Source organism: Lissotriton vulgaris, chromosome 6 (assembly GCF_964263255.1).
Source record: "Lissotriton vulgaris chromosome 6, aLisVul1.2, whole genome shotgun sequence".
NCBI lineage: Eukaryota > Metazoa > Chordata > Amphibia > Caudata > Salamandridae > Lissotriton > Lissotriton vulgaris.
Window position 1 is genome coordinate 838,896,261 of NC_141694.1, and position 21,851 is coordinate 838,918,111.

The 21,851-nt window shown below is 46.0% G+C and overlaps 1 protein-coding gene across 1 annotated transcript in view; it reads left to right on the plus strand.

Annotated features, from left to right (window-relative positions):
* LOC147708080 (potassium/sodium hyperpolarization-activated cyclic nucleotide-gated channel 1-like) overlaps nt 1–21,851 on the plus strand; it is a 1,712,518-nt gene that overhangs the window by 1,073,136 nt on the left and 617,531 nt on the right. The window contains exon 7 of the mRNA XM_086926862.1: nt 13,071–13,198. Within this exon, the coding sequence (XP_086782988.1) occupies nt 13,071–13,198 (128 nt within the window). The remainder of the gene's footprint in view (nt 1–13,070; nt 13,199–21,851) is intronic.

The window sequence follows — 21,851 nt, forward strand, 5'->3', positions numbered from 1 at the left end:
TTTAGGGTGTGCATCGGTAGTCAATCATGAATTATCTATGCAGGGTAGAGGATTGTGCTGTCTATTTATACATATTATGAAGTCAGAGCCCTGAAACCCCCAAACGAAACTAAATACCAGGTCGTGCCTGCAGACTAAACTAGGCAAGAACAAACATACCATACTAACAACTGATTCATAATAAACTGCAAAGGGGATCGGTAGCCATAGCCATCACGTGAAAGGTCATATCAATCAATAGGAGCTCATGTGAGCCCAAGCAAATAACATATAACAATACAATCAACATATCTGTTCAGAAAGAACCAAAGCAAAAGGATATATGAATTCAGGAGAAGACGTGCCTTAAAAGTCCTCATCCACAGGGATATCCATCATTATAGCAAATTTACGAGTGTTACGACCCCATCAGGTCATCTGCTGTTTGTGGAGTTACTGTAGGAAAGAGTGCGAGACTAGCATCTGAGTCTGATTGCACCATGCTGTGGTCAGACATTTCGGAGTCTCGGCTGGAAGAATTGTCTCTGAACGTGTGTGCACTCACTAGGGCCATCTCTTTGCCATTCTGTACCGGCTTCTTCATGGGTCCAGGAAATCGCACCGTACCCATGGGTCCAGCCACTCCTTGAGAGCGTCATCTACTCATATTCTCCTGGCTTTGTGGCAGTTTTGGCTGAGACTGATAACAAAAGCTGTGTGGGGTTCATAACCTCCAGCCACTCCTCCACATCCTCCGGACTCTCAAAGAAATGCGTCTTTTGATCGTACATTATCTTCAGACGCGCAGGAAAAAGAAACGCCTATTTGAGGTTCATGGTTTGCAGCTTCCATTTTACTGCCTGGAATGAGAATATTCAATGCTGCACCATTAACATATAGTCCGGATACAGTGATACCTGGCAATTCTCAAGTTGAATCTGCGTTTTTTCCCATGCTTTTTGGAGTAGCATGTCCCAGTCTCTCTAGTTGAGGATTTTCACTATCAGGGTTTGCGGTGGAGCACCAACTCTCAGTTTTCCTGTGGGGAGACGGTGTGCTCTTTCTATACAAAAGAAGTCCGAAAGGCCCTCAGGGGCCACATGGGTGTGGAACCGTTGTTCCATGTATGGTGTCGCCTTCGTCCCCTCACTGTGTTCCGGAAGACCAATAACGCAAATGTTATTGCGTCATGCTCTGCTCTCCGTGTATTCAACCCTATCCAGCAATCCAGCTACCTGCTTTTGAAGAGTCTGAAGTTGCTTCTTGTTATCTTTCTGTTGTGGCACTAAATCATCCAGTACAGAGGTATGATCCTTCACATTAGTGGCCAGTTTGGCATGAGCTGCCTTTAGCAGTGTAAACCTGGCATTGAGGGAACCTAACTAATGTTTAATAGCTTTCCTGGACTCACGGACCTCTGCAAGGATTACGTCCAACTTATCCTGGGGCTCTGCGACATCTATGGGCGGGATTGTGTTAGCTGATCACACACTCATTGCAGGGTCCCCATCCTCTGTGACCTGAAAGTTAATGGTGGTCACCTCCTGCGTTTTCCCTTTCAGGCAGCCCATGCCTGCAGACTTGCTACCCGGGCCTCCTGCCCTGCCCTGTCGCTTATTGAGATGTACTGTCCTAGCGGGCCACCACCAGGGAGAGTGACCCCAGGCCCCCACGCAGGATGTGTACTGTCTCCCCCTTGTGTTCAAGGAGAGCCAAGTATCAGGGGCAGGTAGGAGCAAGCCACTCAGCAACTTCAAGTATGTAATGTACAATGTGGCACTGTTGGTAAGTCACCCCGCCCCACGGGTATCACGGCCAGGCGAGATGAATAAATCTGGGCCGCTGAAAAGGTGGGACTCGCAACTACTGTGGCAGCCTCCCTCTGGAGCGAATGTGTCACGCCCCTCTTGGCAGTTGCACTGTGTAGGATTACTGCTCCCCATAGGTAAGGATAGGCCCAACTGACAATAGCCCCCAGCAGTCACTGTTAGCTTGCGTCCACCAGAATTGGAAGATCCTGTAGGTCCCCAGCTGATACACAAGGAAGTAAAGAAGGGGGCTGTCGAGAATCCCAATGCTATGGGGCCACCAGCCTCAGTGCAGTATGTCTCCGCAGCTCCTCTCAATGGAATTGAGGATGTCTACCCAGTTGCAGCACAGGAAAAGGTCCAGCCTCGCGCTCGTGTATTTCTCCCAGGGTTGCCTCAAGTTCCTGGCACCTCCTTCAGGAAGCGAAGCAACTCACACCACCGAGCTGCAGAGGCTCCAGAATGAATAGGAGCGCCCACGTCTCTGCCCCCTGCAGCTGTCGGGTTTGTGCGCCGAGACACGTGGGGAAGGGGAAAGCCCCACAACCATTGTCTGCCACCGCTATGTTGGGCCATTGTCCCACAACCCACCAAAAACAAGGAGGGTGAGGGAGGGGAAAGAGACACCCCGCAGGCCTCCCACCCCTAAATATCGAGGTGACACTCACTCGCGATGGGCATCCCGTCGGGTTCCGCAATCTAGGGCGGGCACCCTCCTACAATTACATGTCCTCCAGCTTCGCAACTCGGAGCACGCCCAGAAATTATTGCTTTCAGGAGGTCGGCGGCCGGGCCCCACTATCTCCACACCACTCTATACCACAGGAAGTCTCTGATTCCAGGCAAGCCACAACGTCGGTCAGGGATCTCTCCCGCTCCCCGGCATCTGCCTGCCGTCCCCCAGGCTCTGTTGCTGGGTGCCCGCGCCTCCGGAGCCGCGCCTCCCCTTCCTGCTTCCGTTGGGTAGGCTGCAACCTCACTGCGAGCAATAGCCAGCCATCAATTTTTATTTATTTATTTATGTATTTATTTATTTATTTATTTATTTAATGCGATTTTATATAGAGCCAACATTACCTGAAATTGTCAGAGCGCTTTCCAAAAGAACCAGTTGCGTTACATAAGGACTTTGGATTACACGAGTTACATAAGAGATACAATAAGAGATACAAACAGGAAAAAATTGCAAATGTACAAGTTGTAAAGTCACACAACGAAGAGATACACACAGAATTTTATTTGCAAATTTAGAAGTTGTAAAGTCACTCAAGGAAGAGATACAAACGGATAAACTCTAAACTCATAGGAATGGCAGTAAGTACAAAGGTCTACTACATACACTAGTGGTTAGAGTTATACATACATATATACAAATAGTAAATTTACTCAGGATTACATTTTACCAGCGATTAGGCTTGGACAATTAAATATTACATATTTACAGAGTGAATGGAGAAATAAAACATCAAAAAGGTTAGAGAGAGGTGGGCGGAGAAGAGTCGGAGGCTGAGATTGGGGACAGGGGGACCTGAGGGGGAGAAAGAGATAAGGCAGTCCAGAAAAAGAGAAATATCTGAAGTTGAATATGTGAATACGTGTGCTGTCTGTCGGAAGGGCGAGGTGAAAGGGATGAGTGGGTGAGACGGCGGCTCTCTCACCGCCTTTCTAAGGTGCTGCAATTGTGCCTCCCTGTTAGAGCGTATGAGGTCACACCACAACAGTGTCCCTGCACAAATCAATTGTGCCCGTTGTTTATGGAGCCCAAGCACACCCAGCAGAGCGCTCTGGGGTATGAGACCGTCAATAGCTCAGGATAATTGAGCTCGGGCTCCAGAGCTCGTTAAGCTCGCGTCCGCCATGATTGGTGGCTGGCCACGCCCCCTGCTTATCAGTCTTGACCCTTTGTCTCATGCCCAGACGTGGGTCCCTTGCTCGCTACGTCACTGCTTTCAAGCTAGCCTGGCTGATGAGTGGTGATGACCCGAACCTGGTCCAGGTATGCTTGTTTTCCCGTTCAGGGAGGACCTAGCCTGGACATTTGGGTGGGACTGTTCACATGGGGAACAGGGTCAAGGCTCAATTTCATATAGATGGGCCCAAACTGGAATGGTGTGACATCCAAATAAGAGATTAAACCCAGATCTGTGACTGGGAGGAAGGTTTGACAATGTTCAAAATTCCAGTTGATGTTGGAAATTACCAGCCTGCAAGATAATAGAGCGGATACACCCCTGGTTTGCCTCAACCACATACCACCCCCTCCCCTCCGGACGTGTTGAGCGTTTGGATCCAGGCGGACCATGGCAGCTCCTGAATAATATAAGAGCTGCCGATCTACAAATAACAGACATTTATAGTCTTGAAGTGTGCGCTTGGAATAAGACAGACGCTATCATGTTCCATTTGATCATTGGAGTACAATCAATTCTTCTTTCCTGCATTGAATTGCTTCATGTTCTTGAACATATAATTAGGTTCCCAGTTCTCAAGGATTTTCAGTCCAAACATGAACAATTTTTCCTGAAGATGGTCTTATAGATGTTTTCACATCAAAGACCGAAACGCCAACAATTTAACTCATTTTCACTGTTACCATCAATGCAGGAATTGTACAATGCCATTAGAGAATCAGGGGCCCAAGGAGCAGTTACCAATCAATTATGGTCCCAGGTTCGCACAGTGAGGGAGAACTGGAGAGGGGATACGTCCAGGGATAGCACCAGGTGTGTCAAACTGGCAGTCTCTGCCCAAAAATAGGTAGAGACAGTAGGGAACTGAGCCTCACTGGAGCTAAGGAGCACCAACGGCATCTGCAGGTTCACAGCAGGAGGCAGAGGGCCTGCAGCTATCTTCACCTGTGCCACCAGGCCAAGCTACCGACTGCAGCAACAGCAAACAATGAAGAATCAATCAGCAGCAATAGGCCAAAGCAGTCTTGGCCTACCAGGGTTATGAGAGCAGGCATCACTCCAAGCAGGTGTTGTCAACCCTGGCTCCCAGCATCTCCAGGCCTAGGCCAGCCCGAGGCCCAGCACTCACCAAAAAGACCCAGGCCGGTCAAGCAATCACCCCGACTGCACAGAGGGCCGGAAGCACTGCGCAGTACTAGCTAAATCCAGTGATCTCGGCCTCAGGCTCATCCATGGCCTCTGTCGCTCCAGGGCCTCCGAGGCAGTGCCAGACTACGCAGGCCACGCACAGTGAAGCACCAGTCGGTGAGCACGGAAATCACCCAAATTCGGCTCCCACAATATTCGCAGCACTCAGAGGCAGTAGCGAGGCATAATTTCAAGCAAAAGGGGATGATGGCGATCATTCAGCAGATTTAAGGGCCACTATAGCCGGAAGCTCAAAAGACAGTGGCCATCTTGACGGTGGTCATGGCCACACCCCGTTCATGCGTACTTTCATAACTGCTAATACATGTTGAAATATTTGTACAGTTATTTACAGGTTTATATTTTTTGTGTATTGTAAACAAATTAATATCTAAAGTCTTTCTTTTCACACTCTGCTCAGAGGGCCACTGGTGTTAGGGAATTATGTGGTTCTGTGGCAGTGGTGTTTTCCTCATAATTATGGATTTTCCGCATTGGCCACATAAGCCATCTGCTGCACAATCTGCAGGTTTTAACTAAAAGAATTGTGGGTGAAAAGTTACTAAAAATGCTGAATCCTGTCATAACATGCAGTGGGAGGTCCTTTACAAAGGTTGACAAGTCACCTTTCCGTTACTTGAAGCTGTATTTGGAAGAGTTACAAATGAAGTGAAACTTTTGCCCAGACTGTGCTAATGTGTAAAAATGTCAACATAATGCGGTAATGCTAACAAAATGTGCCACATTATGCCACATAACGTGTGTGTTCTTGCCGCATAATTTAGTCAACCTTGTCGAGTAATTTGACTATCCCTGTCAAATAATTCCAGTGGCCCTGCATGTACCCAAATGAGATTGTCACATAGTTCCGAGAAAGCAAAGCAGACAACATCTCCACATTAAAACCCATTCCGCACGCTGGACCACCGGGAGCCGACTGACGTCACAGTGGGCGTGTCCGTTGGACGGCTCCCTGATGTCCTAGCACGCCCCCATGGGGGAAGCCCTGGCGCTCCCCCCATGGGACGACCATCTATGTGAAGAAGGCTGGGGAAGCCCTTCCCCTGCCTCCCCTCAACCCCCTCAATGTCATCAATTTCGTCATTGCACAAGGCGTGCTGATGTCATTAGAGGATTTCCAACACGCCGGAAGCCATTGCTTCCAGCGCATCGGAGAGAAGAGGAGGTAAGTTTCTCCTTGTGGGGGGGGGGGGCATTTAAATAAAAGAGGCATCAGGGAAAGACAAGGGTTTTCCTTTCCCCTGATGCCTCTTTTGTCTATTCCTGCTGCCCAATCGTGCAGCAGGAATGCCCACAAGACCCAGGGATTTTTTTTTCATTGCACAATTGATTACCTTTTTGGTGGGAGCTACCTCTTAGGCAAGGATCGCTCCCCTTTTCGGGGCATAGTTTATTGGCTTTGTCTGCCCCCCGGGGGAGCAGATTTCCCCATACATTTTTTACAGTGACCCACTGGACCACCAGGGAATACTTTGTGGGGAGTGGCCCCTTGGGCAAGGGTCACTCCCCTTTGGGGGCTATGTTTTTGGCTGACTGCCCCCGGGGAGGGGGGGCAGATCTCGCTTTTTTTTTATCTGGGGTCCAATAGGCCACCAGGGATTTTTTGGGGGAGAGTGACCCCTTAGGCAAGGGTTGCTCTCCTTTGGGGGCTTTGACTTGCCATGTTTGGGTCCACGAGACCACCAGGGATTTGTGTTTTGGGAGTGGCCCCTTGGCCAAGGGTCGCTCCCCTTTGGGGAGCATTAATTTGGCTGTTTCTGCACCCATGGGGGCAGATCGGCATATTTTTTTTGTATGGCCACTAGGCCTCCAGTGATTTATTTGTGGGGAGTGGCCCCTCGGGCAAGGGTCACTCCCCTTTGGGCGATATTATTTGGCCGTTTCAGGCCCCCTGAGGGGCAAATTGCCTGATTTCTTTTTTTGTATGGCCACTATACCACCAGGGGGTATTTTTTTATGTGAATAAGGGTCGCTCCCCTTTATGGGAAGATGATTGTGGCCGTTTCTGTCCTCTTTGGGTGGCAGATTAGCAGTATGTTTTAGGCCCACCAGCCCCCTGGGTGGGTAGAAGCCACTAGACAACAGGGTTTTAAAAAATGTTTGTGTAGGGAGTGGCCTCAAGGGCAAGGGTTACTTCCTTTTTACGGTTGTGAATATTTGATTTATAATCTTAGGCCTACCTACCCCTTAGCTTGGCTGGTGGATTGTGTGTGGACTGGTGAATTGTTGGCATATGTGATTGTAATGTATTGTTCTCCTTTTCATTCTAGTGTAAAGCTTTTGATTCCTGTTTGCGCTTTCAGCAGTGGTCGTTCTACAGTTTTGCATATTTGCATGTTTTTGGTAAGAAAAACATTTTTATTTTATTTACTCCAAATGAGTATTATTGTCATTCATAATTTTTTTTTTAAGTCGTTCATAATAGCAGCATATTTAGTTAGTGCTTTGTGCATGAAATTCTTTGCGATGTGTTTTGCTTTGACCTATGTGTAATTTTCATTTTTTTTCTTTTTTTGTGGGATACTGTTGATCCTTACTGTGTCTGTGCAGAGAAGGTGGTGGTGAGTCTTGCTGCTTCTGGCAAGTGAGTGGTATAGTGTTGGGGTATATAGATCTTTGTGATAAAGCTACATTTTGTTTATTTATTTTTTAACAACAGGTTTGTTGTTGTTGACTTGTTTGACAAGTTACCTTTATTAGTAAGCATTACGGCTAGCCGTAGAATTACTGCACAGCAGGTGGTTGGTATGCTTCTTGAGTCTTCCTCTGAGCAGGATTATGAGACTGACAGTGCATCTGAGGGAGAGGAGGGAGGGGAAGATTCAGGCAGTGTGTTTTCTCTCGACATGGAATCATCGGATGAGGAAGCTACTCTCAGTGTGGATGAAGTGCCTGTTTTAGAGGAGGACACTGATGTGCCGATGGTGCAAGAGGCATCTGGATTGCAGCCCGAGGCTGCTAGGCTTCCTACTGGAAGTGCTGGACTCTGGGTTGATCCAAACATTAATTAAGAGAAATCGCTGGTCCTGACCCAGACGGTCCCCGCAGGGGAAGTGGAGTCCCTGCAGAGAGATTTCACTTTCCGATGGACGCATGCCGACATAACATATTTGGGAGGTCGTCTGACGCTGACTATTGGGAGGACAGTCTCGCTCAACTATGCCTTACTACTGGAACACACGACCAAGGCGCTGGACGCCTAGTCACGCCTGCGTTTAGCATGGTTCGGAAGGGTGGCGGAGGTGAAGATAACGGTTCTTCTGCGCATCTTGGTCATCTTTCAGCTGTTACCGATGACCCTGCCATCGGGCATGCTCAAGAAATTGCAGGGACTAATCAATAGGTTTGTGTGGGCAGGGAAAAAGCCACAGTTCTCTTTCTCACAAACGACTGGCCCGAAGGCGCAGGGGGGTTAGGGCCTCCCAAGTATAGGCAGCTATTACCAAGCAGCGTGTCTCCGCTACATAGTGGAACGGAACAGAGCTGAGTCCAGTAAACATTGCAATTTTATGGACGAGTCAGTTGCTGGCGCAAATATCTGGAGGGAACTTTGGTTACCCCGCAAACACAGATCGTGGGGGCTCTACTCCTCATCGGTCACTTCGCCTACCCTTAGAATCTTGGTCAGAGTGGCGTTGAAAAGAGGGTGGACGTCGTTCCCCTTGCCTATGACTCCCATTGTTGATAATCCTGAATTTCCACTGGGGCAGAAATCGGTAGTATTTCAAAGGTGGAGGGAGGAGGGATGCAAACGAGTCGGGTCTCTCTTTGATTTGGAGGGGCTGAAACCCTTCACGCAATTGCGACGTAACTATGACCTTCCGGCTAATGACGCGTCCCTGTAAAGGCCGGTTTCTCACTTGATAATGTCCTCCGATAACTTTTCCCGCATTTCCAGACCCTTGACGGCCTTTGAAACATGGTTAGAGCGCAAGTCAGATGACAAACGACTTATCTCGCAGTTATATTCTATGCTTATGGCGACCACAACGTAGCAGCGTACCAAAGCGCAGGTACGTTGGGAAATTGAAGTGGGCAGTCCCCTGTCACCAAAGAATGGGAACATATCACTAACAGAGCGCATCACACTGCACATAAACATTGCGGGGGAGGAATCTGCATTTAAGGTCATCATATATTGGTACTGCACCCCTGCTATGGTTCATTGTTGGGATAAGAACAAAACAGATCTATGCTAGAGGGGCTGCGGATCCACTGGTACGCTAGCTCATTTATTATGGCACTGCCCAAAACTGGAACATTATTGGTCCCAAATCCTTGACGACATTGATGCTGCATTCCAAATAGCTCTTCCCTGCTCCCCAGAATACACTCTGTTAGAGCTTTCTCACCCAAAGGCGTTCCCGCTGCGTTCTCCTAGAGGTAGGCAAATTGCTCTGGTGCTGCTGGCGGTCCCCCAGGTCATTCTAGACCTATGGGGAACGCCCACAATACTGGATGTTCTCACGTGGATACACCACTTATGACATCTATTAGTGATGGAGAGTCTGACGCTTAATGCGCAGGGGATAGGCAAAGATTTTCCGAAGCTGTGGGCTCCATTTTCACATCTATTGACCAAAGATATGAGAGAGATGACGTGCCTGAAGTACTCACAGATTCTCAGATTACTGCCACTAGAACCCCTGGGCACCACCCAGAAGCCAGAGAGTTGGATAGATTTCTACACGCAAGCAATAATATTAGGCCTGGTATTCAGGGACGTTATCTTGAGATGGAATTGATGCAGAGGAGGGTGGGGGGGTCAGGGGATGGGACGGTGGGTTTGCTTCTTCTGTTATTTATCTACTTTATTTTAACAGTATGCGAATTGTTCTTAAAGTGGAAGTCACTGCATACATTTTTCACACTTGAGGCTCCAGTGTACGGTCTTCGGGATGCGAATGTGATAACTGTAATCTTCGCTCTTCTGGCCTTGAGATGTAGGCAGGAAGCTGTGTACATTGCTCTTGCATACAACGAAATAAAAATGATTGATTCTAAAAAAAAAATGATGAGGGTGTGTGTGGACTGGCGCTTGGCTGGCGGTGTGTGTGGACTGGGACTTGGCTGGCGGTGAGTGGACTGGCGCTTGGCTGGCGTTGTGCATGGATTGGCGCCTGGCTGGTGGTGTGCGTGGATTGACGTTTGGCTGGCGGTGTGCGTGGACTGGTGCTTGGCTGGCAGTGTGCATGGACTGGCGCTTGGCTGAAGGTGTGTGTGGACTGGCTCTTGACTGGCAGTGTGCATGGACGTGCACTTGGCCGGCGGTGTGTGAGTAGTGACTTGCTGCTGTTCACTACACACACTGCTAGCTAAATGCCACTCCACGCAATCTATGAGCTGGTGTGGTTGCTGTGTCAGGAATGTGGGCGTGTGAAAGTGATGAGCCCTTGAATGGCGCTGTCTGCTTGTGTGCCTGTTGCAGGCACAAGGCCTACCCACACAAGTGAGGTGGCATTTTTCTCGAAAGACTTTGAGGAACGCAGGGTGTGTGGAATTTTGGGGATCCACACAGATTCCAGAACTTTCCACCACAGACATGTGAGGAAAATGTGTTTTTTTAAAACTCTTTTTAGGTTTGCAAAGGATTCTGGGTGACAGAACCTGGTGAGAGCCAATACAGTCACCCCATCCTGGATTCCCCTGGGAGTCTAGTTTTCAAAAATGTATAGGTTTGGTAGGTTTCCCTAGGTGCTGTCAGAGCTAGGGTTAAAAAACTACAGCTAGGATGTTCGCATAAAAGAGGTAATTTTTCATCGTGAAAATGTGGTGTGTCCACGTTGCATTTTGAGCTGTTTCCTGTCGTGGACACTAGGCCTACCCACACAAGTGAGGTACCATTTTTTATCTGGGGACTTAGGGTAACACAGAATTGTAGAGCAACTGTTATTACCTATTGACTTTTGATGCATTTCTGCCTTCCAAATGAAAGACAATGTGTAAAAAATAAGTCATTTTGAAAAATGTCCTATAATTCTTATGCTGGTATGGGTATTCCCAATTTTGGAAATGTGCAAAAATCTACTGTTTCTAAATTCTATATTTTGTTCCCATTTCAGAAATACATAAGTGTATTTCATACCGATTTTTCCATGTATACATTTTCCCAGAATAATTGCTATATACCTGGTATATAATAACAAATCATTGCAAGTCACTGCTCAGTTATTGGCTCTGTTTTCGTGGGGTAATGGTGAACCTACAAGTCCTATATATCCCCACAACCAGGACGTTCCAGCAAATGTAAAGGTATATTGCTTTTAAATAGTTGTCAGAAGTAGGAAAAGTTACAGGTGAAAACGTTGACACATACAGCTGTTTTTTTCAACTTATTTTCAATGTTTCCTATATTTAACTGTTAGTTTCTATAAAGAAACCTTAAAGGATCTAAACAAATGACCCCTTGCTGAATTCAAAATATAGTCTACTTTGCTAGAAGGTAAAGCTTTCCAGGATCCATTAATGCTTTCATACCCATTTGTACCATTAACTGGAAGATGGTTAAAAGCACAACAAATAGCAAAAATAGGCTATGTCCCAGAAAAATGCCAAAAATTTGTAAAAAATGTTGGTTGTCTGACAAAAGTCTGCTTGTCCCTGAAAGCTGGGAAGATGGTGATTTCAGCACCATAACCCCTTTTTTGATACCGTTTGCAGGGAAAAAACAAAATGTAGCTGTATTTTGACTAATTTCTGTGTCCCCTCCCAGGGAATCCACAAATCCTAGGAACCTTTAGAATCCCCATGAAGTTGGAAAAAAGGACACAAATTTGGGGTGGATACCTTATGTGGTCAAAAAGTTACAGGGGCCTAAGCGCGAACTACCCCAAAGAGCCATAAAAAGGCTTAGCAAGGGAGGGGGTGTGAAGGCCTAGCAGTGAAGGGGTAAAAGAATAAGTAATAGCAGAAAATGTAACAAGTTGAAAAATACAACTTATTGCTCATTCACCTTCTGAACCCAGCATGTTTTTTCTGATTAAACTGTATGCATCGAAATGTAAATGCAGTTCATTTAGATGAAGCAAGTTTTCCTTAAATACTGTGCCACCTGCCTTACTTATTTGAGTGGGCCAAAGATTAATGTATCAAATTCCCCCAGTGGCTATGGCCCTGGTTATGAAAAAAAACGAATAAACAAATGTTAATTAAAAATGAAAGATCAAAAGCAGAAAAAAGAAGAATTAAAAGTAAAAAAAATAAGTAAATATTACATGCCAATTGGTTTTGCCAAGCAGATCTGGTACATACGCTTTGTGTTTGTACTCAAATGAAGCTTCCGAGGAGGACTTTTGATAAAATAATATTATTACGACTATAGGAAGAATTGACAATGAATAATACAAATTGATATGCATTTTCTGATATTAGGATTGGATTTTACTTGAAGATTTGTTTGCATTTTCAAAGCCAAAGTGAAGACTGTAGTACTTTCTTCGGATGTGTGATGAAAACTCAAATACTTATTATAAATACGTTGGTATTTAAAAATTTACTTGAAAATGGTTCGTTTGCGAAGGCTGTTATTTTTGATGGCCGCTAACCTTATTTAACGCCTTAACCGCCGCCGCGGTGCGGGCGTTCTATTGAGTGGGCGGGGCGCCGTTGGCCGACGGCAGCACCCACGAGGTAGTGCTCCTGTCGGCCAACAGCTGATGGGAGCTCGGAACGGGTTAATGGAAGAAGCAAACTAAAAAAGATTGACGGCTACATGAGAAAAAAAAACCTTATTAAAAAAGAATTGGCTCAATCTTTCCATAAATGTTGTTCATGACATGGAGTTGTGACAAGATGCTATCAAACACACGGAAATGTGTTCAGTATGCTAGGGATGCCGTGGAGTAGAAGAAGGTTACTGCAAATGTAATAATGTTAACTAATCTTTTCTCATAGCAGCATATATGAAAAACTTTTTTGAATCGCTAACACATGGTACTAGTTTCTATATTTTCGAAGTTGAAAAGAGCTGAAGGTTACACGGCACCAGAGATACCACAAAGTATCCTTTCTTTTTAAATGTGTATGCTTCTATTTACAAGTCATTTTCATTTGCAAATATTAATATTTTTATCATGCCTAAAGAGAAATTTTTTCTAGTACATACATGTATTGTTTTACATATCACTCAGGTTGCATTTTATACTTGTGATATTATTTCTATCAGGAGTCCAAGAACTTTGGTTGACATCCGTGAGCATGTTGACTTTGACGGCTTTGTATGTCTCAATACTATCCAGAATAACAGCTGTGACATTTGCATCCTATGGATGCACACGTATGTATAAAGCAAAGGTAAGTATACCTAAAACTATTGTTTTTAACTCATGACTATAGAATTAGAATTTGTTGTTTATTGTTTTTAGTTAATAAAAACCATCACAATACAAAATACAGTTTAAATAAAAAAAAATTAAAAGGATGTCGCTCAATCTCATTAAAACGTTATATGTATTAATACATCAAATAACAGAGTTATATTACAATGTCAGGCTTTGGGCATATGTGGCACAACAAATATACATAGTTCGAATCAGTGTATATGTGTGCGTGCGGGTGTATGAAACCAAGGCCATGAAAGCATCATCAGAATACAGTGCAGTGGTGCTGGTAAAACACAAAGTTCATTATGGGAGTAAGCAACATACAACAACATTAAATAAAAAATATTGTTTTCTCAAGGATCCTGCTAAGGCCCTTATTCTGAATTGTGTGGTTAAACTGTGACTCATATTTATTGGGGTTATCCATGGTAAAATCATACAACCAGATTAAAAGTATGTGGCAAGTCTTTGCTGACTGCATGCTGTAAAACCCTTGATTCACAAGCATCATGGGGAATGGCTGCATAGACAAAAATGCTCCAAAAAGACTCTCCCATCAAAAAGAAGGTGGTAAATGTGTGCAATCCGTGTATGTGCAAACTCTATAAAAAGTACCAGTGAGTCCAACTAAGCACTCAGGTAAATAGTTGCAGCCCTCAGCAACACTTAAAAACACTCACAAGCTCCATCCTGGACACAGCGATTACTGGGAGTTTCATATTATTTCACTTTGTAAGGTTCCACTACTAATGCAAAATATCATGATGCTGATGGAGACAATCAAGCTGCACAGACAGGAAAGACAATATAATTCCTTAAACTTTTCATAGAATGGGGCGATAGGTGGGCCACAGCAAAACGGACAGACAGTATTGCTGCACTGCCTGCCGGCTCGCAAATTCCCCTAATTTCCTGCCATCCCAATTGACCTATATGTATGAAGTGGGAGCCACTGCATGATAGGGGAGCGGATCGAATTGCAGGCCCTAAAGCCTTTGAGCTCCTTACTAGATAGCACAGCAGGCCGAGGATAGTGCATGCAAGCCTGCTGAGGGACAATAAAGAGGTTCTAAATAGTTTTATGAAGTGGTAGCACTACAAAACTACAATTGAGAACTGCATGAATTTGCACTGTTGTACCTGTTGGCCTAAACAGCTAGATATAAACTGGCCCAGAGGAGAAGAGGTACATCATTCAATGGGGGGCAGGGACAGCTGGTGACTGTTATGTTTAAGTGTTGGTGGGTTAACTGTGGGAGGGGTGTTAGTGGAGTGGTCCCTTCCTATCGAATGGTCGCAACCATGATTTAGGGATTGGCAAGAATAAATGGCCCAGGTTATGACCCGGGAGTAGTGTAACACCAGTACGAGTGTCTGTGATAATTGTGCGTCATTCATCATAACCTACCTTGCGGTGGTTGACCGCAGCAACTGCCGACGAGGTGGTTTGAACCTGTTGCCTCCCCTCTGTGGTTCCTGAGCATTGCTGGTGTTCTTACACCCCATGGTATAGGCCTATCCGGCCTTGCTGTGGCATGCTGCTGGCTTCGCCAAGGTGATTATCGCAGCTGGGCATCAGCTGTCAGTCCTCCTGCTCTGCCTGTCTGCTGTCAGCGTGCACACACCCTGGTGGGTCGCTCCACCTCTCCTGGCGTTTCCCCAATGGAGTCTCACTCCTTGTGGCCTGTCGTTGCCTTGCTGCATCCAAGGACACATCCTGGCCCATCCTGCTGGCAGAGCAGTCCTGCAGCGCTCCTGTACGCCTTGTGCCATGAAGGAAGTTTGTCTTTTCATTGTTTCTCCTCCTCTGCCTGGCCTGGGATGGCCCTAGCTTGGTTAAAACCAAACAAAAGCAGTCTAAACTGCAACATTTGTGTTCCCCTAGTGACCATTGTACCTCCTGAACCTGTTCTGCAACCCTCTGGGCATTATATGTTTCCAGCACTGTTTGCAGCCCACAGTAAGAGAAAGGCCTCCAAAAATTTAAGAAAAGAAGAAAGAAAGATTTTATGGCTATGCCGTCGCCCGGTTTGCAGTTCTGCCCTTCATCTACTCAAGGCCTACTGCTGGCTCTCCAGGCACGGCTCACTGCCATTTGTCCTGTATACAGTAGACTGAGTCCAAACTGCCTCTGTGGTGCAGGGAGAAGAGTGAGTGGAGTGTGCCACCTTTCTATCACCCTTGTTACTGTCCAGAACGACCATCATGACATCCATGCCACCTGTGGAGCCGCTTCTGCTTGATGACCCCCCTTCTACACATGCTGCAAGATGGGAAGATGGGTAGAACGCCTGGAGAACTATTTTGTGGTTATTGATCTGGATCCGGACAGACAATGCCTCTACATCTTGATGGGCCTGCAATACATAAGTTGGGAAAGTCTGTTAAAGACTCGGGACCACCTTACACATACTACATGATCATGTAAGTGTTGACTGCCCACTTTGAACCCCTAGCTAATCCTGATTACGAACGCTTCCTACTATGTCAAGCCAGGCAACTACATGATGAACATGTTAATAGCTTATATGCTCGCCTGAGGGAGCTCGCTAGCATCTGCACACTACCATATGAGAATGATGAAATCGGAGCTCAATTCATTAAGGGATGTTCCTCAACAACACTTTGAGAAAATATCCTCCAAGTCCCAGCAATGACCTTGTTGGACATGTTAACCCCGGGTAGGCAAAAAGAATTGTGCAATGTACGAGCAGCTCATATGGAAGCAGCACTACAGCACCAGTTCAAAACAAAACCTATAAATGATACAGGAATGGCAACCAATGATGAGAAAGGGGCTGAGTATTGGTAACATCAGCCAAGATCCCCGAGGGTTGTTCGCCGGTGAGGTGCCTTCCTCTCTGCCACACATTTTTTCATTTTCTTATGTTTTGAGTGTGTATGGATGTACTGTTTCAGTGGGACAGACATCACTGGATGTGTCGAGTTGAATCTTTCCCGGAGTTTCCCACTTATAGTTACAAACAGTGGTTTGTGTTGGATAGTATAACATTAGAGAACATACACCTAACCATAAAATTGAGAGGGGGTGTTGTTGGAATCATAGCAGTGGTCCAGCCTGTTGGTTTCTCATGTCAATTAGACGTTTGCTAACTAAAATCCAGGGTACAGGGATTTGTTGTTATTGAATTTAACTGAGTCGAGGGCTATCCCGTATGTACCCTCTTGTCCCTCTTAGCTCCTTTGTGATTATATATTGGAATCTATTGCCGCCAAAGTATTTCATGATACCACCTGAAGTGTACAGGCTGGCCGAGATGGAGTCCTCAATGTTAGAGATGACATTCTGGTCCACGCTCCAACGCTTGATGAACACCTTGAGCCACCTTTCAGTGCCTCAAAGAAAATGGTCTAACTCGTCATCGAGAAAAGTGTGCTTTTCATTAAAAAAAAAATATCATTCTTTGGCTATGGTTTCTCCCAGAAGTGGATACTACACGATCCCATCAAGGTCTAAAACATCCAGGCTGCCCCAGCTCCCACCACTGTGACCAGGGTTAGACGTTATCTTGGTATGGTCACGTACTGTGGTAGATTCATCCGCAATCTCACAGACCTCACTGCCCCCTTGCGAGAGCTGACAAAAGACAATACAGCCTGGAGTTGGGGGCCTACTTAGGAGGAAGCATTGCAGGCCACGAAACAAGTCTTGTCGCCTGATAAAACCTTGATCTATTTTGGCCTGGCCAAAGACTCTGAGCTATCTGTTGATGCCAGTCCCACAGGACTCGGAGCAGTGCTTTTCCAGAAACAGATCAATGAGGAGTTGGCTCCCATGGCCTATGCCAGCTGGGCATTGACAGAGACAGAGCAATGCTATACTCACATAGACAGGGAAGCTATTGCTGTGCATTGGGGATGCTGTAATTTTTTCTTGTATCTATATGGACAGCCTCTCGTGGTGCTTGCTGACCATAAACCCCCTATTCCTCTATTCATGGAGTCCTCATCTAAACCCCCACCTCGGATTGAGAATGGATTTTAAAATTGCAAGACTATCATTTTACTTTCATTTTCCGCCCAGGTGCTCAGAACCCTGCAGATTACCTATCCAGGCATGCCAGGACTGCAACGGAAAGAGAACATGACGCGGAAGATGTGGATGATTATGTGCGGTTTGTTGAACGCTCCCAACCACGCCCCATCTCACTGGAGGAGATCATCAAAGCTACTTTGGTGGATGAATGCATCCAGCTTGTCATATCTGGTGTCTGGTCCGGAATGTGGTGCACCTTATTGGACAACACCACATATCGCCCAGCAGATGCGAGGTTTATGTTAACCTCTTTGCACAATGTTTGCATGGAACTGGTGGTGTCGCCGGAAGGCTGTCTCATTAGGTGTCCTCGCCTGGTGGTCCTTGCTATCCTACAACTATGAGTGGTGGACCGCGCACACTTGGCCATCAGGACAAGATCTCAGTTGCGATGCAAGGTGTGATTTCTCAATCTGGATGCTCTTTGGGAGTTGACTGTACATCAGTGCTCCATGTGCCAGGCTGCTGGCCCTGCTGACCCACCAGTGTCTGTCATCACAGAAGTTATCCCGCTGTTTCCCTGGCAATGAGCCAGCACTGATTTTGGTAGTCTACCCGTCATCACATGTTAGTGGGTATTGATAAATTTTCAAAGTACCCCGAGGTTGAGGCCATGGAATCCACTACTTCAAGTGAAACCATAGCTCGTCTCGAGACGATTATTGCCATCCATGGTCTGCTTAAGGAGTTGCATTCTAACAATTGACCCCCAAGCAGTGTAAGCAAAATGTTATCCCTTAGCAGATTTCCAAAATTTGCTGGGGGTCATAGATTGTGCTAGCGTAACATGGATTGTTCAGTGAGCAATTATGGTTCATGTAGCAAATTATAATAGGTGAATTTCAGTGTTTTTTAAATTTTGCTTTGGATTGTTTGTGAGTAATATGATTTATGTAGAATTTGGGGTTGGATTACGTGGAACCCTGCCCTTATGGTAAAGTCCCAAGGGCCCTTTTGTGCCTCCTTCCACTCATCCTCTTCCAATTCACGCACATATTTTTCCCAGTCAGTTTTCAAATTCTGGAGGATACCTGGGGAACTATTGAGTATCTTTTTGCAAAGCAGTGATACTGTGCCCTTGCTCAAGGAGCCAGCCAGTAACTTATTTTCAACGGGGGATGACTCCAACAATGTGGCCCCTTTTTTAATGTGTCAGAATAGGGTGTGTATAAGTTTCAAATATATGTGTTTTTTTAATGTTTGCCGGTTGGTAATCTTCTCTGAGGGTCTCATAGGGGATTATATCACCCCTTGCCATAGATCTCCTAGTTTTAAGTTATCTATTAGGTCCTGTTTTTATGAACCTCTCTAGGTTTCCCACCAGTTGTAGTGTGTTGAAATCCCTGAGTGGCGTCTGGTACATTGGTGTGCCCTTCCCCCTCAAGCATGGTGTTGGCTGTCCAGACTGCCACTACTGTTTTGGTGAGGACTAGTATCTTCCCTATGGGTTTAGTCCTTGCAACATTTCAGGGTATCCCCTGGCTCCCATCATAAATCTGTCTACCCTGACAACTCCTTTGTCAAGGGACGCAAACACCCAGTCATTGTTTTTTCTCAGCTGGGCTTCCCAATAGTAGTTTTTAATATCTGGTAGGGCTATTTCCCCGTTGTAGGCTCTCCATGTCAGTTTATGCATTTAAATACGCTGGAGGCTCAATTCCCACAGGTGGAGCCACAATTCCGCTACTACCTTCTGGAAAAAGTGCTCTGGTACTCTAAATAGAGTATTCTGCAGGGCAAACAGAAATCTGGGCAAGGTCAGCATCTTGAACAGAGATGCTCAGTCTAACAAGTATAGCAGTAGTACCCGCCAGTGCCTCAAATATCCTTTGATTCTGCCAGGCAGATGGAAGAGAACCATTTTTTCGAGGAACCTGTGTGGCTTCTGGTAGTGCAGATACTAAGATATTTGAACCCCTTATTTGCCAATGACAGTATGCCGTTCAGTGGGAGCCGTGGCGTTCCCCCCGTAGGAGTGTATATTTGGGATTTCCTCCAGTTTATTCTAAACTGTAAGTGGGAATATCTGGACTTTCAGGAGACAACTTATTTGGATTATGGGAAGGGTGCCTATGTTCCCACCCCCATGTATCTGAGGTTGAGAAAGGAAGAGTTGACTCTCATGTCAGCTGTGCTCACAGTAACGCAAGGTCCCTGCCTGTGCACTGCTTGGAAATTTGGGACACTATTCACAGCTCCAACCTTGACCATATATTTATCACAGAGACATGGCTTAATGACCACTTTATGGTGGAGCTGGCTTTGACGATACCTAACAGCTACAAGATCTTGATGCATTGCCGGGAAGGCAGGTAGAGGATGGTGTGGCAATTATCTTTAGAGATTACTTTGAGTGCACAGAAATTAAGACATCCTCCATTGCTGGCTCGAGATGCTGCCACTTCTGCACAATTGCAGATAGGCATCTAAGCACCTTCAAAGGTATTGGTCACAGCATCATGGACATTGTATAGAATGGACTGGTATGAGCAAGTAATACAATCATCAGAGGCATCGGATAGATATGACCCTTGACGGGGTGGCATATGTGATCCACAGAATTCATGGCATAAAAACAGAAGAGTCAATCAAATGTGTAGTGAAGACATTGTACTTAATCCTGAGTGTCAAATTCTAAAGTGAGTAGATGATCCCTGAGTGGTTACCAAAAGTCCCAAGGTCTGGAGGCAGGTAGTTGTAATTAGGCATAGCCCCCAGGGACTTTTTCACTATACGTCATACTTCTCAACCAGCTCGAGGTGGATGGGGAGCAGTCGGCGCCCCAGAGATTTGCAATCTCACACTTGGCTTACAGAAGCGCCAGTGACACTAATATACCTACAGATCTAGGGACATCCCCAGTGTATCCCAATACCACAAAGAGATGGTCCAGTGTGACCTCCAGGTCAATCATGGTAGAGAGGAGAGAGAAGAAAGAGGTCTAATAGGAGTTAATTTGAGGGCACGTCCAAGCTCAATGTGCAAAATCTGCATCGGGCCGGAACATTTGGGACTTGCAATGACAGCAGGAATGACCTAGGACCATTGTAGGAATGTAAAATATAGCAGTCTGTGTCTATGGTTTATTGAAATGCGGAGCGTTTGTGAACAGCAGTATGACCACACCTTATCTGAAAGTAGAGAGGCCGGGTCGATGCCCCAGGCCTCCCTGGCTCAGGTCGTAGTATCGGTCTTCATGGAGAGGCAAGAGTGGTACAGGTTAGAGACCAGCATGTCACCACCTGCATCCAAAACCACAAGTAAAAGCGGGGGGAAGTCATCAGAGGCCAGAGGATAAAAAAGTACGTATGAGCGTAAAGTATTATGAAGCTGTCGGAGCACAAAGTGGTCCTCGTAAGAGGAGTTATGGAAATGGATATCGTCAGCACGTGTAAGGATATGCCCATCCTCAAAAACGTCACCCAGGGTGTGGCGGCCATGGTGTTGGAAAGTGTGTTGAACAAGTCTTTCCCCAGTAATAGGAAGCCAGGGGTAATTAACCAGAGGAGATGCAGGGGAGTAGAGGATACCACCGCTCAATAGTTGGCGAAGTTTCCACCACACCCAGCATGTTTTGTAGATGTGTAGACAGATTATATGTCTGAGGAATCTAAGGGAATGCCTTTCTGTCATATAGAGGAGTGGTAGAGTCCCCCAGTTGGGCTCTCTATGGTTTGAGATAGGGGATGCAGGCATCTGAGCGATATCAGTGGTATGAGTAGTGGCATTGAGCTGAAAAATAATAAAGGTAGAGATGTGGAACCCCAAAACCTCCTTGATCATATGGGGGAGTGAAGTTGTTCCAGCATATGTGGGACATGCGACCTGCCCGGATGAGTTGCGTTAGTAAACTACGGATGTTATGAAAAAAGTCCTGCGAAAGAGTTACAGAGATATTCAAGAAGAAATAAAGAAAGTGTGATAAAACGACTATTTTGATGATTGCCAAACGTCCTGGCATGGAAAGAGGGAGTTTAATCCAACACTTCACCTGAGTCCAAGTCTGTCCATGGCAGGGCCGTAGTTGAGCCAAAGGACCTGCTTTTTATCCCTATGGAGAATAATAGCCATGTATGCAGTACTGCCTGTAGTCCAAGTCAAGGGGTATTCTATGGAGACAGGGTGACTTCTAGATGTAAGTGGGAAAAGCTCAGATTTGGCCCAGTTTATATGTAATAGTTCCAAAATAAGAAGGGGGAGGTTGTTGGAAGGGTGGCGCAAGAACAGTAAAATGTCGTCAGCATCTAATTAAATTAAAGGAGGACCATGGGAAAGCTGGAGTCTGCGGTGGATATGACACTATTGGAGATGACGAACAAGAGTTTCCATCACAACAATGAATATTAGTGGTGACAGGGGGCAGCCCTGTCTGGTACCCCTGGTGACTGGGAAGACATCTGTTGAAGAGTCGTTAACCCTCAGACATGCCACTCGGTTGGTGTATCGGAGCATGACTAGGGAGATAAAGTTCCCAGGGAGGTCGAGCTTCACGAGGGTGGCCTTTAGAAAGGGGCCATTCAAGGGAGTCAAATGTTTTCTTAGCATCCAACAGGGCGACCACCACTGG